This window comes from Hibiscus syriacus, unplaced genomic scaffold, assembly GCF_006381635.1.
Source record: "Hibiscus syriacus cultivar Baekdansim isolate YM2019G1 unplaced genomic scaffold, ASM638163v2 tig00110344_pilon, whole genome shotgun sequence".
NCBI lineage: Eukaryota > Viridiplantae > Streptophyta > Magnoliopsida > Malvales > Malvaceae > Hibiscus > Hibiscus syriacus.
The window spans coordinates 17626-41490 of NW_024062695.1; the positions used below are offsets into that span (position 1 = coordinate 17626).

At 36.3% G+C, this 23865-nt stretch overlaps 2 protein-coding genes and 1 pseudogene across 2 annotated transcripts; all 3 read left to right on the forward strand.

Annotated features, from left to right (window-relative positions):
* Positions 1 to 848: 848 nt before the first annotated feature.
* On the forward strand, positions 849 to 6437 carry LOC120120658 (annotated as a pseudogene).
* Positions 6438 to 8295: 1858 nt separating this feature from the next.
* On the forward strand, positions 8296 to 9132 carry LOC120120657 (probable CCR4-associated factor 1 homolog 11). The gene has a single exon (XM_039140234.1). It carries the CDS (start codon positions 8296 to 8298, stop codon positions 9130 to 9132), a length of 837 nt encoding a protein of 278 aa, XP_038996165.1.
* A 9634-nt stretch (positions 9133 to 18766) lies between these two features.
* On the forward strand, positions 18767 to 22764 carry LOC120120660 (cyclase-associated protein 1-like). The gene is made up of 10 exons (XM_039140235.1): positions 18767 to 19200; positions 19769 to 19937; positions 20254 to 20318; positions 20408 to 20714; positions 20788 to 20935; positions 21032 to 21141; positions 21302 to 21357; positions 21440 to 21496; positions 21677 to 21817; positions 22514 to 22764. Exons 1-10 carry the CDS (start codon positions 18925 to 18927, stop codon positions 22598 to 22600), a joined length of 1416 nt encoding a protein of 471 aa, XP_038996166.1. The 5' UTR covers positions 18767 to 18924; the 3' UTR covers positions 22601 to 22764.
* Positions 22765 to 23865: the final 1101 nt, after the last annotated feature.

The following is a 23865-nucleotide window of genomic DNA, read 5'->3' on the forward strand; positions in this document are numbered from 1 at the left end:
CTAAAGTGTCTATTTTCAATGTTATAGAAAAATGCATACTTTTTAAAAATAGATGTTTATATTAAAAAATTACACTAACAAATGACTTAAATTTCAAATTAATTTTATAACACTTACATTTCTCAAAATCTTTTCCGTCATGACTATTTGGCCAACAAAACTAACTCTTGTGCTTATTTTAAAATAAAGAGTAAAATATATTTACTATGTTAATTTCCTACAAACTTTCCACTGTCTTTCTAGTACTATAAAAATTTAGATTTTTCTATTAACACATGTATTAAGAATAAATTGCCTATTTACATTTTATACACCGATTTAATAATTTGTAATTTTATACTTCTTAAAAAAATTTATTTTATAACTAAATTATTTAAGTATTATAATTTAATTATATTATTTTAATATTTAAATTATGATTGGAATTTAAAATTTAAAATATAAAAATATAAATATAAAATTGTCCAAATCAAAACTTACGAACTAACAAAGGGTGAATTATATTATTCTTTACTTAACTATATTCTCTCTTCTATTTTGTTAATTATATTTTTAATTTTTTTAATTTATTCAATGAATTTTTAATTATTTTTATTTTAATTATTCTGAATTATTTTATTTTTATTTTAATATGACATTAAATTTTTATTATTACTTAATATAAAATAATTTAAAATATAAAATAAAAATAAAAGTGATCAGATATCACTTAACATCGTAAATGATGATCGTTCACAGGTGATTTGCTCCACCGTGATAGAGTTAAAAAATAAATTTATCGAAGGTGATTGCAAATTTTACTGGATCGACCAGATCTCCACCCTTTTTCTGATTCGGCCCGACTTCGAAAACCATTACGTTAAAGAGCAAGCGCGAGAGAAGAGATAAAAGAGGGAAAAACACACTAGCCTGCATCTACAAAACTGAATAAAAGTTGTTTCAATCTTCTTAGATCTCTTAGATTCAAAGTTTCACCCAGCGATGGCACAGCCTTTGGTGAAGAAGGATGACGATCGCGACGATGAAGGTAAATTCTATTATGATTTCCTTCGATTCCTATACTCCATTTTTTCTCTCTCTATTCTTTAATTCTATTTTGTTTCGAATTAATTGTTCCTTTTGTGTTTAGTTAATTGTGAATCTTAGATTTGAACTTCTAGATCTGTGCGATTTTGATTAATATGGTGATTTAGAGATGCATTTTGTGATTTGTAGATCTAATCTCGAGAGACTACAATTTAGTTCTAGTTGATCCGATCTCTGCTCTTGCTTTGCTAGATTTTCAGTGTTTGACATGGCAATGTATCTTGTCAGTTTCGAACTCTTAATGATTGCAGTTAATTTTAGTTGATTTGTGTGGAGATGTGAATTTTTTCGGGACTATTTGTATATATTAGCATTGAGTTATGTTCGTAGGCTTATTGAGTTCTCCTAGCTTTGTAGGTGTTCAGGGAAGGCTTTTAATTGGTTATTTTGTAATTATGTTTTTAAAACAGTGGACTTCTCTCCCTTTTTGGGGATTGAGAAGGGTGCGGTTCTTCAAGAAGCTAGGGTTTTCAATGATCCCCAGCTTGATCCTCGAAGATGCTCTCAGGTTTATACTGTTTAAGCCATCTTGAATGTCTTTTCTATTTTCATTTTTAGTGAATGTTTTTAAATTCTCTATGTAGGTTATCACAAAACTTCTTTATCTACTGAATCAAGGAGAAACATTCACTAAGGTTAGTTTTTCTTTTTTATTTATGCCTGAAAAGATTAGATTCATTTTTTCTTTTTTAGTTTGTTAAATTGCAATTGACCTCTGTTTTATAGGTTTCCACTGTAGGTAGCATGTATACTCTGTTGTGATGAAATTTCCCTTGTTGACTGACTATTTGTTGGTGTTGTATGGATAGGTGGAAGCTACAGAAGTTTTCTTTGCCGTGACTAAGCTTTTCCAATCAAAGGATATAGGCTTGAGGAGAATGGTCTATGTGATGATAAAGGAGCTATCCCCATCAGCAGATGAGGTTGTATGTCTTGATTTTTTTTTTGTTTTCTGAATAATTTGTTTTTCTTGTGGATGCTAATTATTTATTATTCTTTCTGAAAATAGGTTATTATTGTCACTAGCTCTCTTATGAAGGACATGACTAGCAAGACTGATATGTATCGAGCAAATGCTATTCGTGTTCTTTGTCGGATAACGGATGGAACACTTCTAACTCAGATAGAGCGATACTTGAAACAAGCAATTGTTGACAAAAATCCAGTTGTCGCAAGTGCAGCATTAGTCAGTGGCATCCATTTACTGCAGGTAATTCTTTTTTAATGGTTGTTCTATTGTATAGTTCTTTAATTAATTATCAAAAAGTCTAATAATTTATTAACATGTTATAAATATTTTGGCAGACAAACCCTGAGATCGTGAAAAGATGGAGTAATGAGGTTCAAGAAGCTGTTCAATCAAGAGCAGCCCTTGTGCAGTTTCATGCCCTGGCATTGCTTCACCAGGTAAGTTACATTCCTTCTTCAGAAAGTTTCACGAGCCTTTTGATTTCTTCTGACTAATTTCAGCAGCTGGTGTAATGTTTACTGATTTTAACACATAGATTGCATGGTTCAGTTGTCCTGGTTAGATAAGTACCTAATAGATCTGCAGCTAGCGGTAGTAAATAAAACAGAGTAGCTTCATGCAGTATGAATCCATAGTACTTTTGCATGGCTACATGGCTGTATAACACTGTATATGCATGGTTGGATTTGGGTTGATTATCATTCAATTGTTCTTTTCATATTAAAACTGAGTAACAACTATGTTGAATTTATCTGATTTAATATTTGCAGATACGGCAAAATGATCGACTGGCTGTTAATAAGCTGGTTAGTAGTTTGACAAAGGGAAGTGTCCGCTCACCATTAGCTCAATGCCTATTGATACGTTATACTAGTCAGGTATACACCATCTCTAATATATTTGCCCATCATTCTTTCTATTCATGGATATAGCAAAAATAATTGTAGATTCTGCAGGTTATTCGTGAGTCAGCCAACACTCAAGCAGGGGATCGCCCTTTTTATGATTTTCTTGAGGGCTGTCTGCGCCATAAGGCTGAGATGGTGATTTTTGAGGCTGCTAGAGCTATCACCGAGCTCAGTGGTGTGACAAGCCGAGAATTAACACCAGCAATTACAGTTCTTCAGCTCTTTTTAAGCTCTTCTAAGCCAGTGCTGAGATTTGCTGCAGTTCGAACTTTGAACAAGGTTGATATATTTTCCAGTGCTAAATAATATACCATGCTATTAAATCAACATATATTTTACTGGTTGATGGAAAATTAAAGTCAAGTGCTTTAGTGAGAGGAACTAGGGTAGTTATCCACTTTTCTGAAATTCAAACACACTATGGAGATTGCTGAAAGTGCTTTTACTATATTGTTTAGCAAAGATATAATACTTTTCAATCGTAATTGATTGTTGTTTCTTTTTACTTAAGATGCATGTACTATTCGGTTCATTCTGATTTTTGACTATGACAATATCTTTTCAGGTTGCAATGACTCATCCCATGGCTGTCACTAACTGCAATATTGACATGGAGAGTTTAATTTCTGACCAAAATAGAAGCATTGCCACACTTGCAATTACTACCCTTCTTAAGACTGGAAATGAGTCTAGTGTGGATCGCTTGATGAAGCAGATAACTAATTTTATGTCTGATATTGCTGATGAATTCAAAATTGTTGTTGTGGATGCCATAAGATCACTATGCTTAAAATTTCCATTGAAGCACAGAGCTTTGTAAGGGATACTTGGCTTTGCATTATTCATCACTTGGCCCATCACTTGGCCTCGGCTAATTCTTCTTTTCTAGTGCCTTAAAGCATTTTTTATCCATTGTTATCTTCAGGATGAATTTCTTAAGCAATATTCTAAGGGAAGAAGGTGGATTTGAGTACAAAAAGGCCATTGTAGATTCAATCGTGATTCTAATCAGAGATATCCCGGAAGCAAAAGAGACTGGATTGCTTCACTTATGTGAGTTCATTGAAGATTGTGAATTCACATATCTTTCCACACAGGTAGCGTTTTCATCTTATCTGTCATGCTCTTTTTTCTTTTTCCTTTTTTTGTCCCTTCATTTAAATTTGTCTAAATATTATATTATATTATAGATACTTCATTTTCTGGGGATTGAAGGCCCAAAAACTTCAGATCCAAGCAAATATATACGGTACATTTACAACCGTGTCCATCTTGAGAATGCAACTGTTCGGGCTGCTGCAGTGAGCACCCTAGCAAAATTTGGTGCTATGGTTGATACACTGAAGGTATGAAATCTTAATTTCTCGCTTTTATTTTTGTGAAGTATTCTCATCCTTTGACTCATTGCTTACCTAATTAATTTGGAAAATCTTGCTATTTTTTGCAGCCTCGGATATTTGTTCTCTTAAGACGCTGTCTCTTTGACAATGATGACGAGGTCAGCTTACCATCAATAATGTCATGTTTGTGCCATTGTATTATATGTTTATGTGTGCATTATTGTCTGTTTATTTGTTATTCATGTTTGTTGCATTCTTAATCTCAGGGAACTTGAATATGCTGTTTTTTCTCTCTTAATATACCAATATTTTAAGGACTTCTAAATCTTTTGTTGTAGGTTCGTGACAGGGCTACACTCTATCTTAATACACTTGGCGGTGATGGTGCAATTGTTCAAACTGGTGATGATGTAAAGGAGTTTCTCTTTGGTTCACTCGATATCCCTCTGGTTAACCTGGAGAACAGTTTGAAGAATTATGTGAGTTTCTAAATTTTGGTTACACTTTTTCTGCTTTTTACATCATCTCATGTATATAATTTGGGTCCAGGAGCCATCAGAAGAGTCGTTTGACATTAATTCTGTGCCAAGGGAGGTCAAGACTCAGCCACTTGCCGAGAAGAAAGCTCCAGGGAAAAAACCAACTGGTCTTGGTGCTCCTCCTGCTGGCCCTCCATCAACTGCTGATGCTTATGAGAAGCTGCTTTCATCAATTCCTGAGTTTGCGAACTTTGGCAAGCTTTTCAAGGTACTTCTATCTACTTTTTTGTGTTTTCCATGCATGTAATGATGTAGAGATTAATCCAATTTTGAAATTACTAATGCCTTGTTTACAATTTTTATGGCCAGTCCTCTGCACCTGTGGAGCTGACAGAAGCAGAAACAGAATATGCGGTTAATGTTGTCAAACATATTTTTTGACAGTCATGTTGTTTTTCAGTATGACTGCACCAATACCATTCCAGAGCAGTTATTGGAGAATGTAATAATCCAATTACACAAAGCATCTGTAAATTACTTAAATGTTACAGAGTATCCATTAATTAATCTGCGTTTTACCAGGTCATTGTTATTGTGGATGCTTCAGAGGCTGAGGAGTTTGCTGAAGTTGCTTCAAAGCCTTTAAGATCACTTCCATATGATTCACCTGGACAGACCTTTGTGGCATTTGAGAAGCCAGAGGGGACCCCAGCTGTTGGAAAGTTTTCAAATATGCTGAGGTTCATCGTAAAAAGAGGTGGCTTCTCCTTTTGCTGACATAGTCTGAGGCTTTTTGTAACCGACCATTATTTGAAAGTGTAATCACCATAAATCAAGTTTAAATTGGTTCTGAATTATCACACTTGGTGAAGACCACAGCAGGTTTAAGTGGGTTCTGGATGATTGCGTGTTTCGTGAAGAAATTTCTTTTACCCCCTTGCCTTACTTTTAACTTGAATTGAGGGATTTTTAAATTTCATTAATACGCTGTTGTGAATATATTTTCGGTTTTCCATTCCCATCTCATGCTTGCATTGGTCTTTCTAGGTTGATCCAAGTACTGGTGAGGCCGAGGATGATGGAGTAGAGGACGAGTACCAATTAGAGGAGCTTGAAGTTGTTGCAGCTGATTACATATTAAAGGTGGGCGTCTCTAATTTTAGGAATGCTTGGGAAAGCATGGGTGCAGATTGCGAACGTGTCGATGAATATGGCCTTGGCCCCAGGGAAAGCCTGGCTGAAGCTGTTAATGCTGTCATAAATCTTCTTGGCATGCAACCTTGCGAGGTAAGTTTACAGTGTTATTTACTTTCTTTTGCTCTGTGCCGTTGCAATGGATATGCGTTTTACCCTTGGTCTTAATTGCTTTACATTAGACTAAAATACCTTGTATTTTTTTTCACTGCAATTCTATTGTAATTGGACAATCTTTTTGTGGTGGTATCCATCCAGGGCACGGAGGTTGTCCCTAACAATTCAAGATCGCACACGTGTCTTCTATCAGGAGTATACATCGGCAATGTGAAGGTGCTTGTGAGGCTACAGTTCGGACTTGACGGTCCAAAGGATGTAGCAATGAAACTTGCTGTTAGATCTGAAGATGAAGCTGTTAGTGATGCAATCCATGAGATTGTAGCCAGTGGCTAGGTTGTCGCGAATCGACTGTTTTTGCCACTAATCCGGCTCCTATATATATAATTTTTTTTGGCTATTTTATATGGCACCGAAGTAGATGCTGCAGAACTGGATAAGGTCGTAGAAAGAACTGCAATCATTGTCGTTTTACCTTACTATTTCTTTATACAGAATTCTTATGTGGGATTACTGATTCCATCAAGCTTTGGTCGAGAACTACATTGCGTCTTCTCAATTGTCATGAATGGAACGTTTTATTACTTTGCATTATGACTTTTTTGTTAGGTTAATATTATTCTTAATTTTGATAAGCCCTATCTGATTGAATGTCTATATAAGATTTGAAATTAAATTTGCACAATTTTTTTAATAAAAATAATTATATAATTTATTTCAAATTTAAGGTTTTAAGAGTTAATATAACTTATTCAGCATTAGAAAAGTTCATATTTTAGCATATTTTTAATAAGAAAATGTATAAATACATAGAAATCCTTAATTTGAATTAGATGATTTCTAACTCGAACAAACACACACAGTTTGATAAACTCAAGAGATAAGGTCATATTTCATAGGGCAAATCACCAAAGAAAATAGTAGTACTAATACACCCTTACGAATGCTTGAGAGGAGCCGATAGATTTGTTCTAGGGAACTCCTGTTTTCGGGTTTAGGGTAATAAGCCCTAGTTTATCCTTAAATATAGCATAGTGTCATAAATAAGACATTATTAGACCTTTTATTATAGGATTAATTATAAAATAAGTGTCCAAACTATACTACTTTTTACGAATAGGTGTCTAAACTATTTTTTGAATGATCTAGGTGCCTAACGTTATAAAAGCTACCACTTTAGGTGCCCGAGCCAAACAATAGTTAATTTTCTCCATTAAGTAAAATGTGTCACTTTCTGATAATTTTGAAAATTATTTATTTTTTAAGAAATTAAAAATATTATTATATTTATAAAAAAAACCATAATTTCTCGTAAGTTACACAAAATCTTACTTTAAAACCCTAAATCCCTAACCTAGCATGTCGTCGTCGCCATTTTCGGTCATGACCACTATTGTCGACGTACTCCCTGCCATCCTCCTAGTTATACGTTGTCGTAGTTGTCGACGTTGGCTGTCGGAGTCGCGATTTTCATCCTAGGATTCACGTGATACAAAATATCAATTGACTGTCGATCGATTATGATTTCATAGGAGTATTGATCATCGAGGGAGGTGAGGTCGACTGGAGTTTCGTCAACTGTAAAGGTCGACGGTCAACACGGGTTTAGGGGTTGAAATGAAAGTTTTTAAAGTTTTGGAGCTATTTAAAAAATGTGTTTTTAAAAAATATTTTAGATTTTTTTAATTTTAAATAAAATTTTAAAATTATTAGAATGTGACTCGTGTCATTTAACGATTTGAGCATCTAAATTTGTGTAAAAATATACTTTTAGATTTTTTAATTTATTTTTTTTAAATTACTAGAATGTGACATGTGTCACTTAACGGAGAAAATTAACGGCGTTTACGGCTCGAGCATCTAAAGTTGTAATGTTTATAACGTTAGACGCATGGATCATTCAAAAAATTAATGAAGTAATTTAAAAGAATGATAACGGCTAGCTATTTCAGAATTTAAACGGGTTTTGGGTGGAGCTCGGGCCAGCTAATTCAAAATTTTCTTGACAAAAAGTTACTTGAGGAAGAAGTAGCCGACTTATACATCTATATAAATGATCTAATAATGCTTATGTATTACAACTGAATATATTTAGCGGTAAAGTAGGGATCGTTACCCTAAACCCAGAAACTATTATTGTTCCTCCATTGCATTACAGAAGCCATAAAGTCGGTAGATCACTGATTAGCACAACAAAAAGTATGGAGATGCTTCGCAAGAAACCAGTTATTGTGAGACGAGTCTTCGCGGATGGGTTAGAGTACGAGTTCAAGTTGATTAGGAGTGCTATTCCTATGTATCGTTTTGTCTCGATGGATACTGAATTCCCTGGTACTATCTTTAAACCCAGTAAGCAAATCATCCAAGAAGGTGACCCTGCTATCAACTACGAGTATTTGAGATCCAATGTCGATGCGCTACAAGTAATCCAACTCGGGTTGACCCTTTCAGACTCAGAGGGTAACTTACCGGATTTCGGTACTGCATTATGTTATGTTTGGGAGTTTAATTTCTCAGACTTTGATGTTGATAAGGATGACTGTGATTTGGAGTCCATCGAATTATTGAAGCGGCAAGGTATCGACTTTGTGAAGAACAGAGAGAAGGGTATCGCTTCTAGTGATTTTGCGATGTTGATGTGGAATTCGGGATTGTTGAACAATTGTTTCGGAGGCTTAACATGGCTTACCTTCCATGGCGCTTACGATTTCGGATTCTTGATGAAGATCCTAACTCAACATCCACTGCCAGTTCATATCCAAGGTTTTATGAGAGAATTGGTTCATATTTTTGGTCGGAAGATATTTGACATCAAGCATACTTTCAAGTTTTTTGGCTTGTTTGGTGGTTTGGAGAAGGTGGCGCAGATGTTGAACGTTGCTCGTCTAGCTGGGTCGAGCCATCAGGCTGGATCCGACAGTCTGCTGACGCTTCACTGCTTCATGGAGTTGAAGAGATACGGAGTATTTGAACACAACCAGAGTCCTCATATGCTGCCTGCACTTGCACTATATGGCCTGATTTCAGTTCTAGGATGAGAATTCTTCTAGCCTTTTTTTGTAATCTTCTTTTATAACATAAAATTCTTGATTCAATCCTTAAAGTTGAAGAAATTTTAAATGATATATTCTTTGGAATTCAATCAATTTACTTTAATGTACCATAAGAAAAGCATCGAATGCTTTGAGTTTTTGCCTCGGTTGCCAACATTGATTGAAACAATGGGAACCAGTTTTATGTAAAAAGAAATAAAAAGAAATCAATTTAACTCTACACCTGCACTGGTGTAGTACATACACAAAAGACCGACAGGAGGAAACCGAACCCTCTGTCATCAAGGCGGCACTGAGGGGGTGACTAATCGCCTAACAGCCTACCACCACCGTAGTGCAAATGCACATATTTCTAATCAAGATTTTCCATTCGAGTAGGTTGAGTTGCCCTGCGAAACCATGTATTGAAAGCTGTGATCAAGTGGGGGAAATCTTCGACATTTTGGGTTGAGAAGCTGAGACATTGTTGCAACAATACTTGCACATCCGACATTGGCAGCGTCGAGATGATTCGCAGGAATGTCTCCTCCAATTCAAGGTAGAGTGTTTTATGGCTGGGAAGCATAGGTGAGACATTGCCCTTGCACACTAGCAGAAAGGAAAGCATTAGTCCACAAGCTTCATTTCAACCTGAAATGTACAGAAACTAAACCATTTTAACAACTTATGACGGACAATAAAATAAGAAACACACTGCCTTCTCTAAAACTCAAGCACCACAAATGCGTAGCAACCGAAGTTCTAAATGTAATGGCATTGATTCTTTCTACCTCTGGCTTGTTAGTCTCAAACTTTTAATGGATGCGGTTAATTTTAGTTGATTTGTGTGGAGATGTGAATCTCGGGACTATATGTATATATTAGCATTGAGTTCTATTCGTAGGGTTGTTGAGTTCTCCTAGCTTTGTATGTGTTCAGGGAAGGCTTTTAATTGGTTATTTTATCAACTTATGACAGACAAGAAAACAAGAAATACCCCCCCAGCTTGATCCTCGAAGATGCTCTCAGGTTTCTACTGTATCTTATGTATTTGCTATTTTCATTTTTAGTGAATGTTTTTAAATTCTCTATGTAGGTGATCACAAAACTTGTTTATCTACTGAATCAAGGAGGAACATTCACCAAGGTTAGTTTTTCTTTTTATTTATGGCTGAAAAGATTAGATTCGCTTTTTATTTTCTTTTTCAGTTTGCTAAATTACAATTGACCTCTGTTTTACAGGTTTCCAATGTAGGTAGTATGTGATGAGATTTCCCTTTTTGCTGTTGCTACAGAAGTTACCTTTGCTGTGACTAAGGCTTTCCAATCAAAGGATATAGGCTTGAGGAGAATGGTCTATGGGATGATAAAGGAGCTATCTCCATCAGCAGATTAGGTTGCTGAAATAAGTTGTTTTGCTTGTGGATGCTTATTACTTTTTATGCTTTCTGAATATTATGTTTTGCTTGTGGATACTAATTTTTTCTTGTTCTTTCTGAAAATAAGTTATCATTGGCACTAGCTCTCTTATGAAGGATATGACTAGCAATACTGATATGTATAAAGCAAATACATGAAACAAGCAATCATCGACAAAAATCCAATTGTCGCAGGTGCAGAATTAGTCAGTACTGGTATCCATTTACTGCAGGTAATCAAAAGTCTGATGATTTGTTAACATGGTGTAAATATTTTGGCAGACGAATCCTGAGCTTGTGAAAAGATGGAGTAAAGAGGTTCAAGAAGCTGTTCAATCAAGAGCAGCCAGCCCTTGTGCAGTTTCATGCTCTGGCATGGCTTCACCAGGTAAGTTCCATTCCTTGTTCACAAAGTTTTCGGATTTTATTTGGTAGTTGAGGTCAGCTGCTCTGTTCAAGCCTAACCTGTTGACCAATTTATGTCTTGTCTCTAATTCCTTGTGAATAGGTTGTGGCTCACAGCTTTTTGATTTCTTCCGACTAATTTAAGCAGCTTGCGTTATGTTTAGAAAACATATACTTAGTTTTCAATCGTAATTGATTGTCGACTGCAAAATTGACAATTTGACATGGAGAGTTTAATTTATGACCAAAATTGATGCATTGCAATTACTACCCTTCTCAAGACTGGAAACGAGTCCAGTGTGGATCGCCTGCCCGGTGAAGCAGATAACTGATGAATTCGAAATTGTTGTTGTGGAAGCCTTAAGATCACCATGCTTAAAATTTCCATTGAAGCACATAGCTTTGTAAGGGATGCAATGCGCTGCAAGTAATCCAACTCGGGTTAACCCTTTCAGATTCAGAGGGTAACTTACCGGATTTCGGTACTGCGTTTTGCTATGTTTGGGAGTTTAATTTCTCAGACTTTGATGTTGATGTTGATGATGATGACTTGATTTGGGTCAATTGAATTATTGAAGCGACAAGGTATCGACTTTGTTAAGAATAGACAGAAGGGTATACCTGCTAGTGATTTTGCGATATTGATGTGGAATTCGGGATTGTTGAACAATTGTTTTGGAGGCTTAACATGGCTTACCTTCCATGGCGCTTACGATTTTGGATTCTTGATGAGGATCCTAACTCAACGTCCACTGCCGGTTCATATCCAGAGTTTGATATAATAGATATAAAATGGGAAATTAATATGTCCACGTAAACCAGCTGCAACAACATACAATTTCCATCCAATTAACAACGCCCTGGCAAAATACCATAAGAAAAGCATCAAAAGCTTTCAGTTTTTGCCTCAGTTGCCATCATTGATCGAAACATTGGGAATATATTCAGTTTTATGTACAAAGAAACCAATTTGATTCTATACCTGCACCAGTCTAGTATATGCACAAAAGACCGACAGAGAAAACTGAACCCTCCATCATCGAGGCAGCACTGAGGGGGTGACTAATCGCCTAACAGCCTACCGCCACCATAGCACAAATGCAGTTATTTCTGATCAAGATTTCCCATTTGAGGAGGTCGAGGTGCTCCGCAAAACCATGTATTGAAAGCTTTGATCAAGTGGGGGCAATTATCGACATTTCAGGTTGAGAAGCTGAGACATTGTACTTGTGGCAACAATACTTGTGCATTCAACATTGGCAGCGTCGAGATGATTTTTTTAATGGTTGTTTTATTGTATAGTTCTTAAAGTAATTATCAAAGGTCTAATGACTTATCAGATTGTTAGAAATATTTTGGCAGACAAACCCTGAGATTGTGAAAAGATGGAGTAATGAGGTTGAAGAAGCTGTTCAATCAAGAGCAGCCCTTGTGAAGTTCCATGCTCTGTCATTGCTTCACCAGGTAACTTACATTCCTTGTTCAGAAAGTTTTGGGATTTTATTTGGTAGTTGAAGTCCGTTGCTCAGTCAGTTCATGCCTAACTTGTTGACCAATTTAAGTCGTCTCTAATTCCTTGTAAATAGGTTGTGGCTCACAACTTTTTGATTTCTTCAAACTAATATAAGCAGCATGTCTTAATGTTTACTGGCTTTGAACACACTGCATCCTTTGTTCAGTTGTCCTGGTTAGATAACTAGTCAATAGATCTGCAGCAAGTGGTAGCTAAACAGTAAATAAAGGAAATTAGATTAGCTTCATGCTGTATGAATCCATAGTACTAAATAATTAACTATGCTATTAAATCAACATATATTTTGCTGGTTGATGAAAAAGTAAAGTCAAGCGCTTTAGTGATACGGACTAGGGTGGTTATGCAATTTTCTCATGTTCAAACACACTATGGAGATCGCCGAAAGTGCTTTTACTTTCAATCGTTATCGATTGTTATTTCTTTTTTACTTCAGATGCATTTACAGTTCTGTTCATTTATGATTTCTGACTCTGACAATACCTTTTAAGGTTTCAATGACTCATTCCATGGCTGTCACTAACTGCAATATGGACATGGAGAGTTTAATTTCTGACCAAAATAGAAGCATTGCAATTACTACCCTTCTTAAGACTGGAAAGCGAGTCGAGTGTCGATCGCCTGATGAAGCAAATAACTAATTTTATGTCTGATGAGTTCAAAATTGTTGTTTTTGGAAGCCATAAGATCACCATGCTTAAAATTTTCATTGAAGCACAGAGTTTTGTAAGGGATACTTGGCTTTGCATTATTCATCAGTTGGCCTCAGCCAATGCTTCTTTTGTAGCGCCCTGAAGAAGCATTTTTTTTATCCGTTGTTATCGATCAGGATGAATTTCTTAAGCAATTTTCAAAAGGTGGATTTGAGTACAAAAAGGCTATTGTAGATTGCGAACATGTCGATGAATATGGCCTTGGCCCCAGGGAAAGCCTGGCTGAAGGTTTCATTACTTTGCATGTAATCAGCAATTCAGCATCAATATTATGCTAAATTTGATAAGCCCCCATTTGAAGGTCTACATAATATTTGATATCAAATTTACACATATTTAGAGAACCCTATTTCTAAGTTTAGGGTAATGAGCCCTACTTTATCGTTGAATATAATTTATTCATTTATTGTCATTAATAAGACATTATGAGGGTTTTTTAATATATCATTAGTCGGTTACTTATTTCTCAAGTAACAATTTTACTGTTAAAATTATTTTATTATTTTATTACTTTTGCAAATGATGTAGGTAAAAAAAGTCACATATTGCTTGTAAATTAATTTGAGATTAATACATATATCCAAAGCTTTCAGTTTTTGCCTCCATCATCGTGGCGGCACTGAGGGTGTGACTAATCGCCTAACAGCCTACCGCCACCATAGCGGAAATGCAGTTATTTCTAATCAAGATTTTCCATTTGAGGAGGTTGAGTTGCTCTGCGAAACCATGTATTGAAAGCTGTGATCGAGTGGGGGAAATCTTCGACATTTCGGGTTGAGAAGATGAGACGTTGCTGCAACAACACTTGTGCGTTCGACATTGGCAGCGTCGAGACGATTCTCAGGAATGTCTCCTCCAATTCCAGGTAGGGTGTTTTATGGCTGGGCAGCATAGGTGAGACATCGTCTTTGCACACAGGCAAGACGGGAAGCCATTCTTTCACAAGCTTCATTCTAACCTGAAAGTACCGAAACTAAACCGTTTTAACAACTTATGACAGACAAGGAAACAAGAAATACTTGCCACCTTCTCTAAAACTCAAGCACCACAGATTCATAACAACCGAAGTTTTAAATGTATTGAAGAATTTTTAAAACTAATTAAACAAGCAGGCAGCAGACCCTTTCCTGGTAAGTTTCAGCATTATCCTCGGATCTTGTAAGAATAAATTACCTTTCATACTCTTCCATTCATCATTTTAATCCAAGATTCAACACATGCTCGGACCATTGCAATTCAAATATGATAAGAATTAAGAAGAAGTAAAAGAAAACGGTGAAGGGACACGACCTTGGTCAATTATTCATTAACAACCACATTGGGACTGGCCTTGAGTCGGATATATCGATTAGAAGCTAGGAGTTGACGAGCTTCATGAAGATAGTTCGGTTTAATTCATTTGACCCAACTTTAACGCATCCCTATCAACAAATGTCAGGAAAAATAATAGGATCGCAAACGAATCAGTAGCATAGCTGTTCAGTTTGTTCTCCTTTAGGCACGCCTCTGAGTATATGGTTAGGTGGTCCGCATCATGGTGGGTCACGCCAGATCAGTAACCATGGTTTGTTTTGGCACAATACTCCAGGTGGGTAAAAAAATTATGGTATTGGTCATACCCAAATTTTATTTAACAAACTAGGACATTTGTTACAGTCGACCTGAAACTCTTCATCCTCGGATATTATTTTTTTAATGGTTCCAACGTAGTGGGTTCCACGTAGGCTATTATTTAATTGGAGTTATAATGACTTGTCACGTTGAGATGATGAGTCCATTATATATATATATATATATATATATATATATATTAAATTTTAAAAAATAAAAAATAAAAAAAAAATCGATGAAACTCGTCATGTTGAAGTGTAGAGTTCCTTCGAATTCAAAAAAAAAAGTAATCATTGACTAGCCGTTGTACAACAAGCAGCAACGACCAAGGGAACTTATCACCTTGAGGTGACAAGTTTGGCCGGTGATAATTTTAAAAAATAAAATTAAAAGAAAAATCAATTTATTTAAATTTTACGAAATACAAAGTAAATAAATAAATGTAAAAAATATTTTTTTACATGAAAATTACAAAGTAAAAAATAAATTATCTATGTCTTCTAAGTTTTTGAAGATGTCGCGGAGTGGTCAAATGATAATGCTGCAGGGCTCGTTGAGTACGCCGAGATCGTAGGCCTTGATCGTCGTAGTCGTCGTCATCTTGCCAAAGAGGTTTACCTAACACACTCTACGATCCACCTTCGAAAGACGGTGATGGATTTATGACATTTGACACCATCATCTTCATAACTGCTTCGACTTGGCTTTGGTGACCATATAGAATATAGTCACTCACTTGTGACCTCTTGTTCTGTTGAAGATGTTTGAGTATACTGTATTGCATCCTATGAACCTCCAACCCAATTAGATCAAGTCTCAACTAAAGTATGAAAGGGAGGATTGAAATCAAAACTAGCCTGAGATGCATAATAATACTCTTCAGCCGCAGATGTTGAAGCGGAAAAAGACGACAACGATGCTTTCTTCTTGGACTTGGACTTGGACTTGGACTGATGATGTTGTCATTCTGCCTTCTATTTCGGTGTTGTGATATATGGTTTGCCATTTTGTTCGTAAATCCGAAGATAGTGGGAATGGTTGAAATCTAAGTCCAGCAGTGTAATATCCTGACGATGGGGGAGCGATAGTTCACGTTGATTACATAGGTCGATGTAGTAAGTATGTTGCACCGGCCACTTTTCATCATGTTTCCCACGCGTATCGATTGTATGGAGCGCATCCATATCAACCTCTATTTCCGTAGGAATCAGCTGCTGCGCCGCAAACTGGCGCTTCACTCTATCAGTCGCATGCCACTCAACAATCACTTGGTGCAATAACGGTGTCACGACACACCATAAGTGGGACCCCTCTAAAATCGTGCCGGCAATACGCGGTTGATCTCCTCGTCAACATACGGAAGCCAAGAGAATTGTAAATATTAAATATCAAAGTTAGTATATATAAAGTTAAAAAGATTAAAAAAAATAACATATATCATACCAAGAATCGACCGACGATCTCGATCCTCATCCGCATGTCTCGTGCATCACCTGCCAACTTTGTCTCTGTTATTTTATGACGCCATATAAAATATTAAAAATAAAAAAATATTATAAAAAATAAATAAAATTTTGAGATTAAAAAAAGGTTAAATAAATGAAGTTAAACAATTACCTTGCAGCAAGCAAAAAATTGACCGAGGCGCCTGTAATCGACGTAAAAAAATGGCAAGCGATACCAGACCCATGACTGTAACAGTAACAATATCATGTTACATCGACTTTTCAACTACGCTGGACAATTACATTCTTCCAAAGCTCCCAGTAAAGAAATGTCAAAATCGTCGAGCCCCAACTGGTATTCCGACACATAGCAAAGTCTTCCAAATATCGTAGATATTGGGTGTACGCCAAATTATCAGATTTGTTCGATAATAATGTCCTTCCGATCACTTGGAGAAGAAATGATCGAGATGCGAAAACAACCTCCGCCTCGATAGACTCGTATGTGACTTAGAATTCGAACTCCTGCCACATTATCATTACTCATAGCCCCTCATGAAGTCATATGGTGGTCATATTCCCAAGACTTAGAGGATCAACGTCGCGGGTCGTAAAAGTTATGACTCACAATGGGGGCTTCATTCACCGAAACACTGAGTTGGTAAGCGACAGCTTCCAGAGTAATCGTTGCTTCACCATTTGAGAAGTGGAACATGTGTGTCTCGGGGCGCCAATGTTCCATTAGACCGGATTGATGCAGATATACCATTATCTGCTGATGCAGCTCTCTAGTTGTCATCCCCGACTACGAATACTCCATTCTTCGTTCAGCCCGCGTTGGATCGACGAAATATGGAGGTTATCCATGCGCAACATTTATTCTCGAGTTGCCATTTTTTGAGATTTCGTACAATGTATGTTTTTTAGTTTTTTTAATTCAGGGTTTGGTGAAATACCAAACCCCTATTTATAATCTTACCCCCAACGACTATAAACGACTAGTGTTTCAAAATATCTGATCGAACTTGTCACCTTTGACGATTGCTGCCCCTCTGCACGTTGAACAACGACTACTTTTTTTTTGAATTCGAAGGAACTCGTCACCTCAATGTGACGAGTTCCATCGATTTTTTTATTTTATAAATTTTACTTTTTAAATTATAAAAATATATTTTTAATAGACTCGTCACCTCGACGTGACGAGTCATTATAACCCTAATTAAATAATAGTCCATGTGGGGACCATTAAAAAATAATATATGAGGTGACGAGTTCTAGACGGACTATAGCAAATGTCGTAGTTTGCTAAATAAAATTTAAGTATGTCCAATACCCTAAATTTTTTACACGCCTAAGATATTAGGAATTTGGGATGCCTTTGCCTTGTTAGCCCAATGGTTGGTGGACATGGAAAATTTTGTATTGAAGTCATAATATGATAATAGTTAGGGTAAACTACACAAATGATCACTTCTTTTTGAGTTTTATAAACTTATGGTCATTCTCATTTTGTTTTAATTAACATGTGGTCACTAGTACATTAGCTTCCGTTAGTTTGATGACATGACACGTTAGTAAAAGGGTTTAATTTTTTTATTTTAACCCTTAAAATTCAAATAAAATACTAATTATGGATATTTTTATAAATTCAAAGTAGTTTAGGGACAAAGTTCTAATTTACCCTTTTTAATATACTTTTCTTCTTCCCCTGGCTTCCCATTTGCGCCGTCAAATACCCCTTCTTGTCGTTCATCTTATTCGTTGCACAAGACATCCAACCGAATGAATACAGGAGGGGTGGCGATGGTACTTGGCTGGAAGTTATTGCCAAGTTAATGCAAAATGGTTTCGTCATCGAATCGAAGATAGCGTACCAAGGTTTCGATGGAGCGTATGTCGTTTAACGGAACTGAAAAGCTGAAGAACGTTAAGAACACAATCTTCTTTAATGGCTTGAAGGGTTTGGAATTCTTGTTGGCGGAGAAAAATGAGGCTACACCAGATGATCCAAGAATCCTCGGGAAACAACAATATGCAATTTCATTTACCAAGAAAAACACACCCCACATAGCAGTTTGAGAAGGCGACGTGTTACTTTTAAAGAATATGTATTCTAAATATTTTCAACGATATGGTAATGTACACTGAATCATGTTGATGTTATAATCGCTTGAACTCTTAATTTATATAAACAATAATAATTTCTTCAATTATTAAAATAAGTTGATTCGTAATTATACTTGATTTGTTTAATATAAAGGAATTAAGTCAATCAAAATCAAAGCATAACAAATCCAAATCAAGTCAATCAAATTACCAAAGCCAAATTCTTGCGGAGACCTAAAGTCCACCGTTTTGTTAGGAAACAACTAAATTTTGTTATTAGCAAGTTAACGACATCGCCATTAACTCCCCACGTTTCTATTATTGTCCACTTATCCGACACGTGTCCTTCTAATATTCCGTCTCTTACAAATAAAAATCCACCCTAACAAAAACAATAAAGCCCCAAAAATATTCGCTCACACTCTCTCTCCTGTCTTTCGGCGTTTAAAGTTGACAGAAAGAAAAGAAGAAATAGTTATAAAATCATTTCCAAGCTATAGATCTGCACTTCAGACAAAGTTAAGAAATCTCTGAGAAAATTTGAAATCTGTTCGAGCATTTTTTTCAGTATGGAAGCGAAGCTGGTAGAGAGGTTGGAGGCCACGGTGGCACGGCTGGAAGCTCTATCTGCCGGTGGAATCTCGGCGAGTGGATTACCTGATAGCGAAGCTGAAGTGTCTTCGGATCCATCGATTCTGGCGTTTGACGATCTGATGGCTGAATACGGGGCTAGGTTTTCGGCTGCTGCGGAGAAGATTGAAGGTCAAGTGCTGGATGTGACTAAGCTAGTTCTCGAGGCTTTCTCTGTGCAAAAGAAACTTCTTATCCATATCAAGCAAACTCAGGTTGCTGTTTTTATTTCTTTTTCATTTATTTAATTAAGTTTTATCTTTTTATGATTTGCTCTTTTTTATTTTATTTCGTGATGAATCACGTGAAATGCAGCTAATTTAGATTTACATTTATAGCTTGGAACCGGTCGTTGCGTTGATTTTGTAGAAGAAGATTTGGTTTTAGGTGCAAAGAGAAGATATCTTGACATTCGGATATATCTCATAGCTTTGATTGCATAGATTGTCCCTTCTCCTGTTTGAGATTTGACTATGATTGTTTCACGACCTAAGAAAGCATGGAATTATTAAGAATTAATATTTTTAATCATTTTTTGACAAAAAATATTAGCAGAGAAGCATTTAAGTGATAGACTTATTATGAACCTGTCACAAGATTTTGTCCTAGAGGAAATTAACATTTGGTGGCTTGCATGCTTTGTTAAGGTAAAGAAGTTTGTTTTTATGGTAGGGCAGAAGTATTGATTGTCTTGCCGCTATCTGCTTTTACTATCATGTATAGTTTTTTGTGGTTACTATCTGTTTCATGGAATTTTTAATGCCTTCCACTCTGTTGGTACAGAAACCTGATATGGCAGGCTTGGTTGAGTTTCTCAAACCACTGAATGAAGTGATCTTGAAGGTTAATGCTATGACAGAAGGGAGGCGATCTGATTTTTTCAACCACTTGAAGAGTGCTGGGGACAGTCTTTCAGCTTTAGCATGGATTGCTTACACCGGAAAAGATTGTGGTATGTGAATGCATGTTACAGTCTGTTTGCACATAGCAATATCTTCACAATGAAGTGGCCCGCATGTAGCGCGTAGCTTAACTCCTAACTTATGCTGAAAAAATCAGGAGTTTGATTTGTACTAGTTGTTTAATGTGTGGATTTACATTTCTGCCTTGGTTCAAAGCTTGAATTGGGTTCATGTTTTCTTTCTAATCACACTTTGGGAAAATTTCTGACCTCCACTTGTGCTTGTCATGCTCGAGAAAAAAAATTATATGATAATTGCATATAGAGCCACTTGCTCTGATTCTTGGTAATGCTTTTCTTATTCTAGGTATGAGCATGCCTATTGCACATGTGGAAGAAAGTTGGCAAATGGCTGAATTTTACAACAACAAGGTACTTCTTTATTTGTAGGCAACTCGATCTGGAAACTGCAATATGTTAATGCTCCTATCATTTCCTTGTTAATGAGTTGTAAATATCAGGTTCTTGTTGAGTACAGAAACAAAGATCAGAACCATGTTGAATGGGCCAAAGCTTTGAAGGAACTGTATTTACCTGGTTTGAGGGATTATGTCAAAAGTCATTATCCTCTTGGTCCGGTATGGAGTGCTTCTGGTAAAAAGCCATCTAGTGCTCCACTGAAAGCTCCTCCCCCTGGTGCCCCTGCACCTCCTCCTCCTCCACCTGCCTCTCTTTTCAGCCCTGAACCTTCTCAGCCTTCTTCATCACAGCCAAAACAAGGGATGTCAGCTGTTTTCCAAGCAATTAGTAGTGGGAATGTCTCTGCAGGTAATCATCTTTCCTTTTCTTCTGCTTTTCTGTCGATGTTGAGTGACTATGATCTCATTCTTTTCATGTCTAGGCCTGAAGAAGGTTACTGCTGATATGAAGACAAAGAACCGTACGGATAGAACAGGTGTTGTTAGTGCCGGTGAAAAGGAGACACGTTCCAGTTCCTCTTCTTTCTCAAAAGTTGGACCACCGAAACTAGAGCTGCAAATGGGTCGTAAGTAAGTGTGCATGATTTCTGTTTGCTTGGTTAACTTTATTTAGGTGGTTGGTTTCAGTATTTGACTTTTCAAGTCTCTTCGTTTTAATATTGGTAGGTGGGCTGTTGAGAACCAAACTGGAAGAAAGAACTTAGTAATTGATGACTGCGATGCCAAACAGTCTGTGTATATTTATGGATGCAAGGATTCTGTTTTGCAGATTCAAGGTAAATTTATTATATCATATGCACAATTCTTTTTTCCCACTTCATTTTGCTTTCTTTTTATGTGTAATCGTTTACTTTGGCACTATGAATCTCTTTGTTATTTGAAGAGATAACTTCTGAAAAGTTACTAGCAACTTAATGTTTCTTTAATATTGTGTAGGGAAAGTAAACAATATAACAATTGACAAATGCAATAAGATGGGAGTAGTGTTTAAGGTTAGTAGAGAGATATTTTTACCATTGAGATTTTCCTAAGCAAATCATGTACTCATTTATGTCTTTGACTTAAAATGGACAGGATGTTGTGGCTGCTTGTGAGGTAGTAAACTGCAATGGTGTTGAGGTGCAATGCCAGGTATCTTTCTTCTTTGTCTTCTTTCTTCTCCTGAGTCCTAACTTAGATACCTTCGAAGAGAATACTGGCCATGGTATCAAGTTGCATGGCATGTGAAGGTCCTCTGTTCCATGCTCTTTGATCAGTGTTACTAATTGATAGTTGTATTACTTATGATCGTCTACTTTATGGCTGTTGTAGGGTTCTGCTCCAACAATTTCAGTGGACAACACTTCTGGCTGCCAGTTGTACTTGAGCAAAGATTCTTTGGGGGCGTCTATAACAACAGCTAAGTCAAGTGAGATCAATGTATTAGTGCCTACTGGACCTGATGGTGATTGGGTAAGTTGACAAGATTTTTCCTGCATTTCTGAAAGCTTTCTTTGACGTGGCTCTCGTATCTGTCAGTTTAAAATATGTATATGCTTTTAAATTTGGTCAAAATATGCCTGCCAGTCACTATTGTCCAAAGTTTGAGATTTAATTGTCGTACTAAAAATTAAATCTTTATATTTTCAAGTCCAATTGTTGACACAATATTTTCCTTTGAAATTTGCTATAAGATTTAGCTCCTATACTTGAAAAGATAAAAATTAAATCATCCATCTTTTTTTATTTAGAAATTATATTCCAATTGTTGACAGTGTTTTCTGTCGAAATTTGCTTACGATATTGTACGCTTATTTGAGTTCACAATGATTTGCTTTTGAAGCTGTTGTGATTGTTCTAGGTGTACTGATTACAAAATTCTGCCAGAAAATACCAACAGTTTCAACTATTAGATTAGGATTTTAAATAAAAGAGGTATGGATTGAATTGTTAACTTCTTAAGCACATTGAGTAGACATCCAACTTTATTCAAGTACAGGGACTGTTAGACCAAATTGTTAACCTGACCTTTGTTGTAGATAATTTAGGATGCATTAATGTCAGTAACTTTACCTTACCTCCATTTTTAATCTGAAAATGTGGTGGGTTAATAATTCTATCAGACAATGGAGAATAGAGTTGGTTTACCGCTGTTGTTTTTGGTGTTAGGGGGAGCATTCTTTGCCGCAACAGTGTATCCATGTATTTAAGGATGGCCAGTTCGAAACTACTCCAGTCTCGCACTCGGGAGCTTAATTCAGACTTATTTTACTTAAAAAAGGTATTCTTTTATTTCCTTGGACACATACCTATGGGTTGTTTTTTACTTCTTTTGTACCTTTTATTCAATTATTGTATCACATATGGTTTGGTCATCGTATGTTGTGTATTCAACTCAAAAACAGTTTGAGTCTTTTCCATGACCATTTGTGTTTTTTTGGTGTGTGTTTTGTTCTATTGGAGATGAGTTGCGAATTTTTATTTTCTACTTTGTTGATATTGTAATTGGAACCTTAATTCTATATGAATATCAATATCATTTGCCAACATTTAAGTACTCTGATGAGGCATCATATCTAGGATTTTCCATTCTAAATTCATCTCACTGCAATCTTAAAACTAAAAATAAACTGATATTAGAAGTAAATCAACTCTCATCCTAGAACTGAAATCGGACCATATGGTGCAGGTACAGGCAACTATTCCGGGCTTTGATTTCATTCAAAAACTTTCGATTTCTTCATCTCTGTTCTCCTTTGAAATCAGACCATACGGCGCAAGTAAGTAGATTATCGGATCCTAGCCGAGCCACATTTAGCATTTTCACCACCTTTTCCGAACCATACTTCTTTGAGACTGTTCCATTGGTCGCACGTCGAACCCTTCCACTAACTTAAGCATTTGAGAGCGTGCTGGGCTCTCAACCCCAATACCCCATAGTTCACGTTTACTCCCTTGTGCCTAGGTGTTTCTGCAGAAACTACTTTCTTCACCTTGGACCTCGTCTTTAACTTTGACATCTCAATATCGTCACCAGCTGCTTTGCTTACCATTAATAGCAAGAACCAAGAATGTTTTCATGACCTAAAATTGTAAAAACAACAATCCATCATAGTCCAGTGATTTGGATATTTAATTTTTCACCTAAAAAGTCCGAATTTGAACTCCGATGAAGGAAAATTTTCATTTCAAAACCTTAAAGGGTGCTTTTATTTTGGACCAGATTTTATTTGGACCAACTTTCTTCGTTTAAGTTAAGACACATCTATTTGGTTACATGATTGTATGGAAGCAAAGTTGTAAATGTGAGGAGGAGCAAGATGTTATCAGCTAATACAGTGAAGCTTTAAGCAATTCATGACCCCAATTTTCTCAGCTATGATAATGTGTTGGTGATGTTCCCTCAATGTGTTGCCGAAGGAGTTTACGCCATAAGAATTAACCTTTGCGTGTTATTGTTAAGCAAAATAGAACATAAAAACTCCTGTAGGGCATTATTTTAGCAGCCGGGGGGGGGGGGG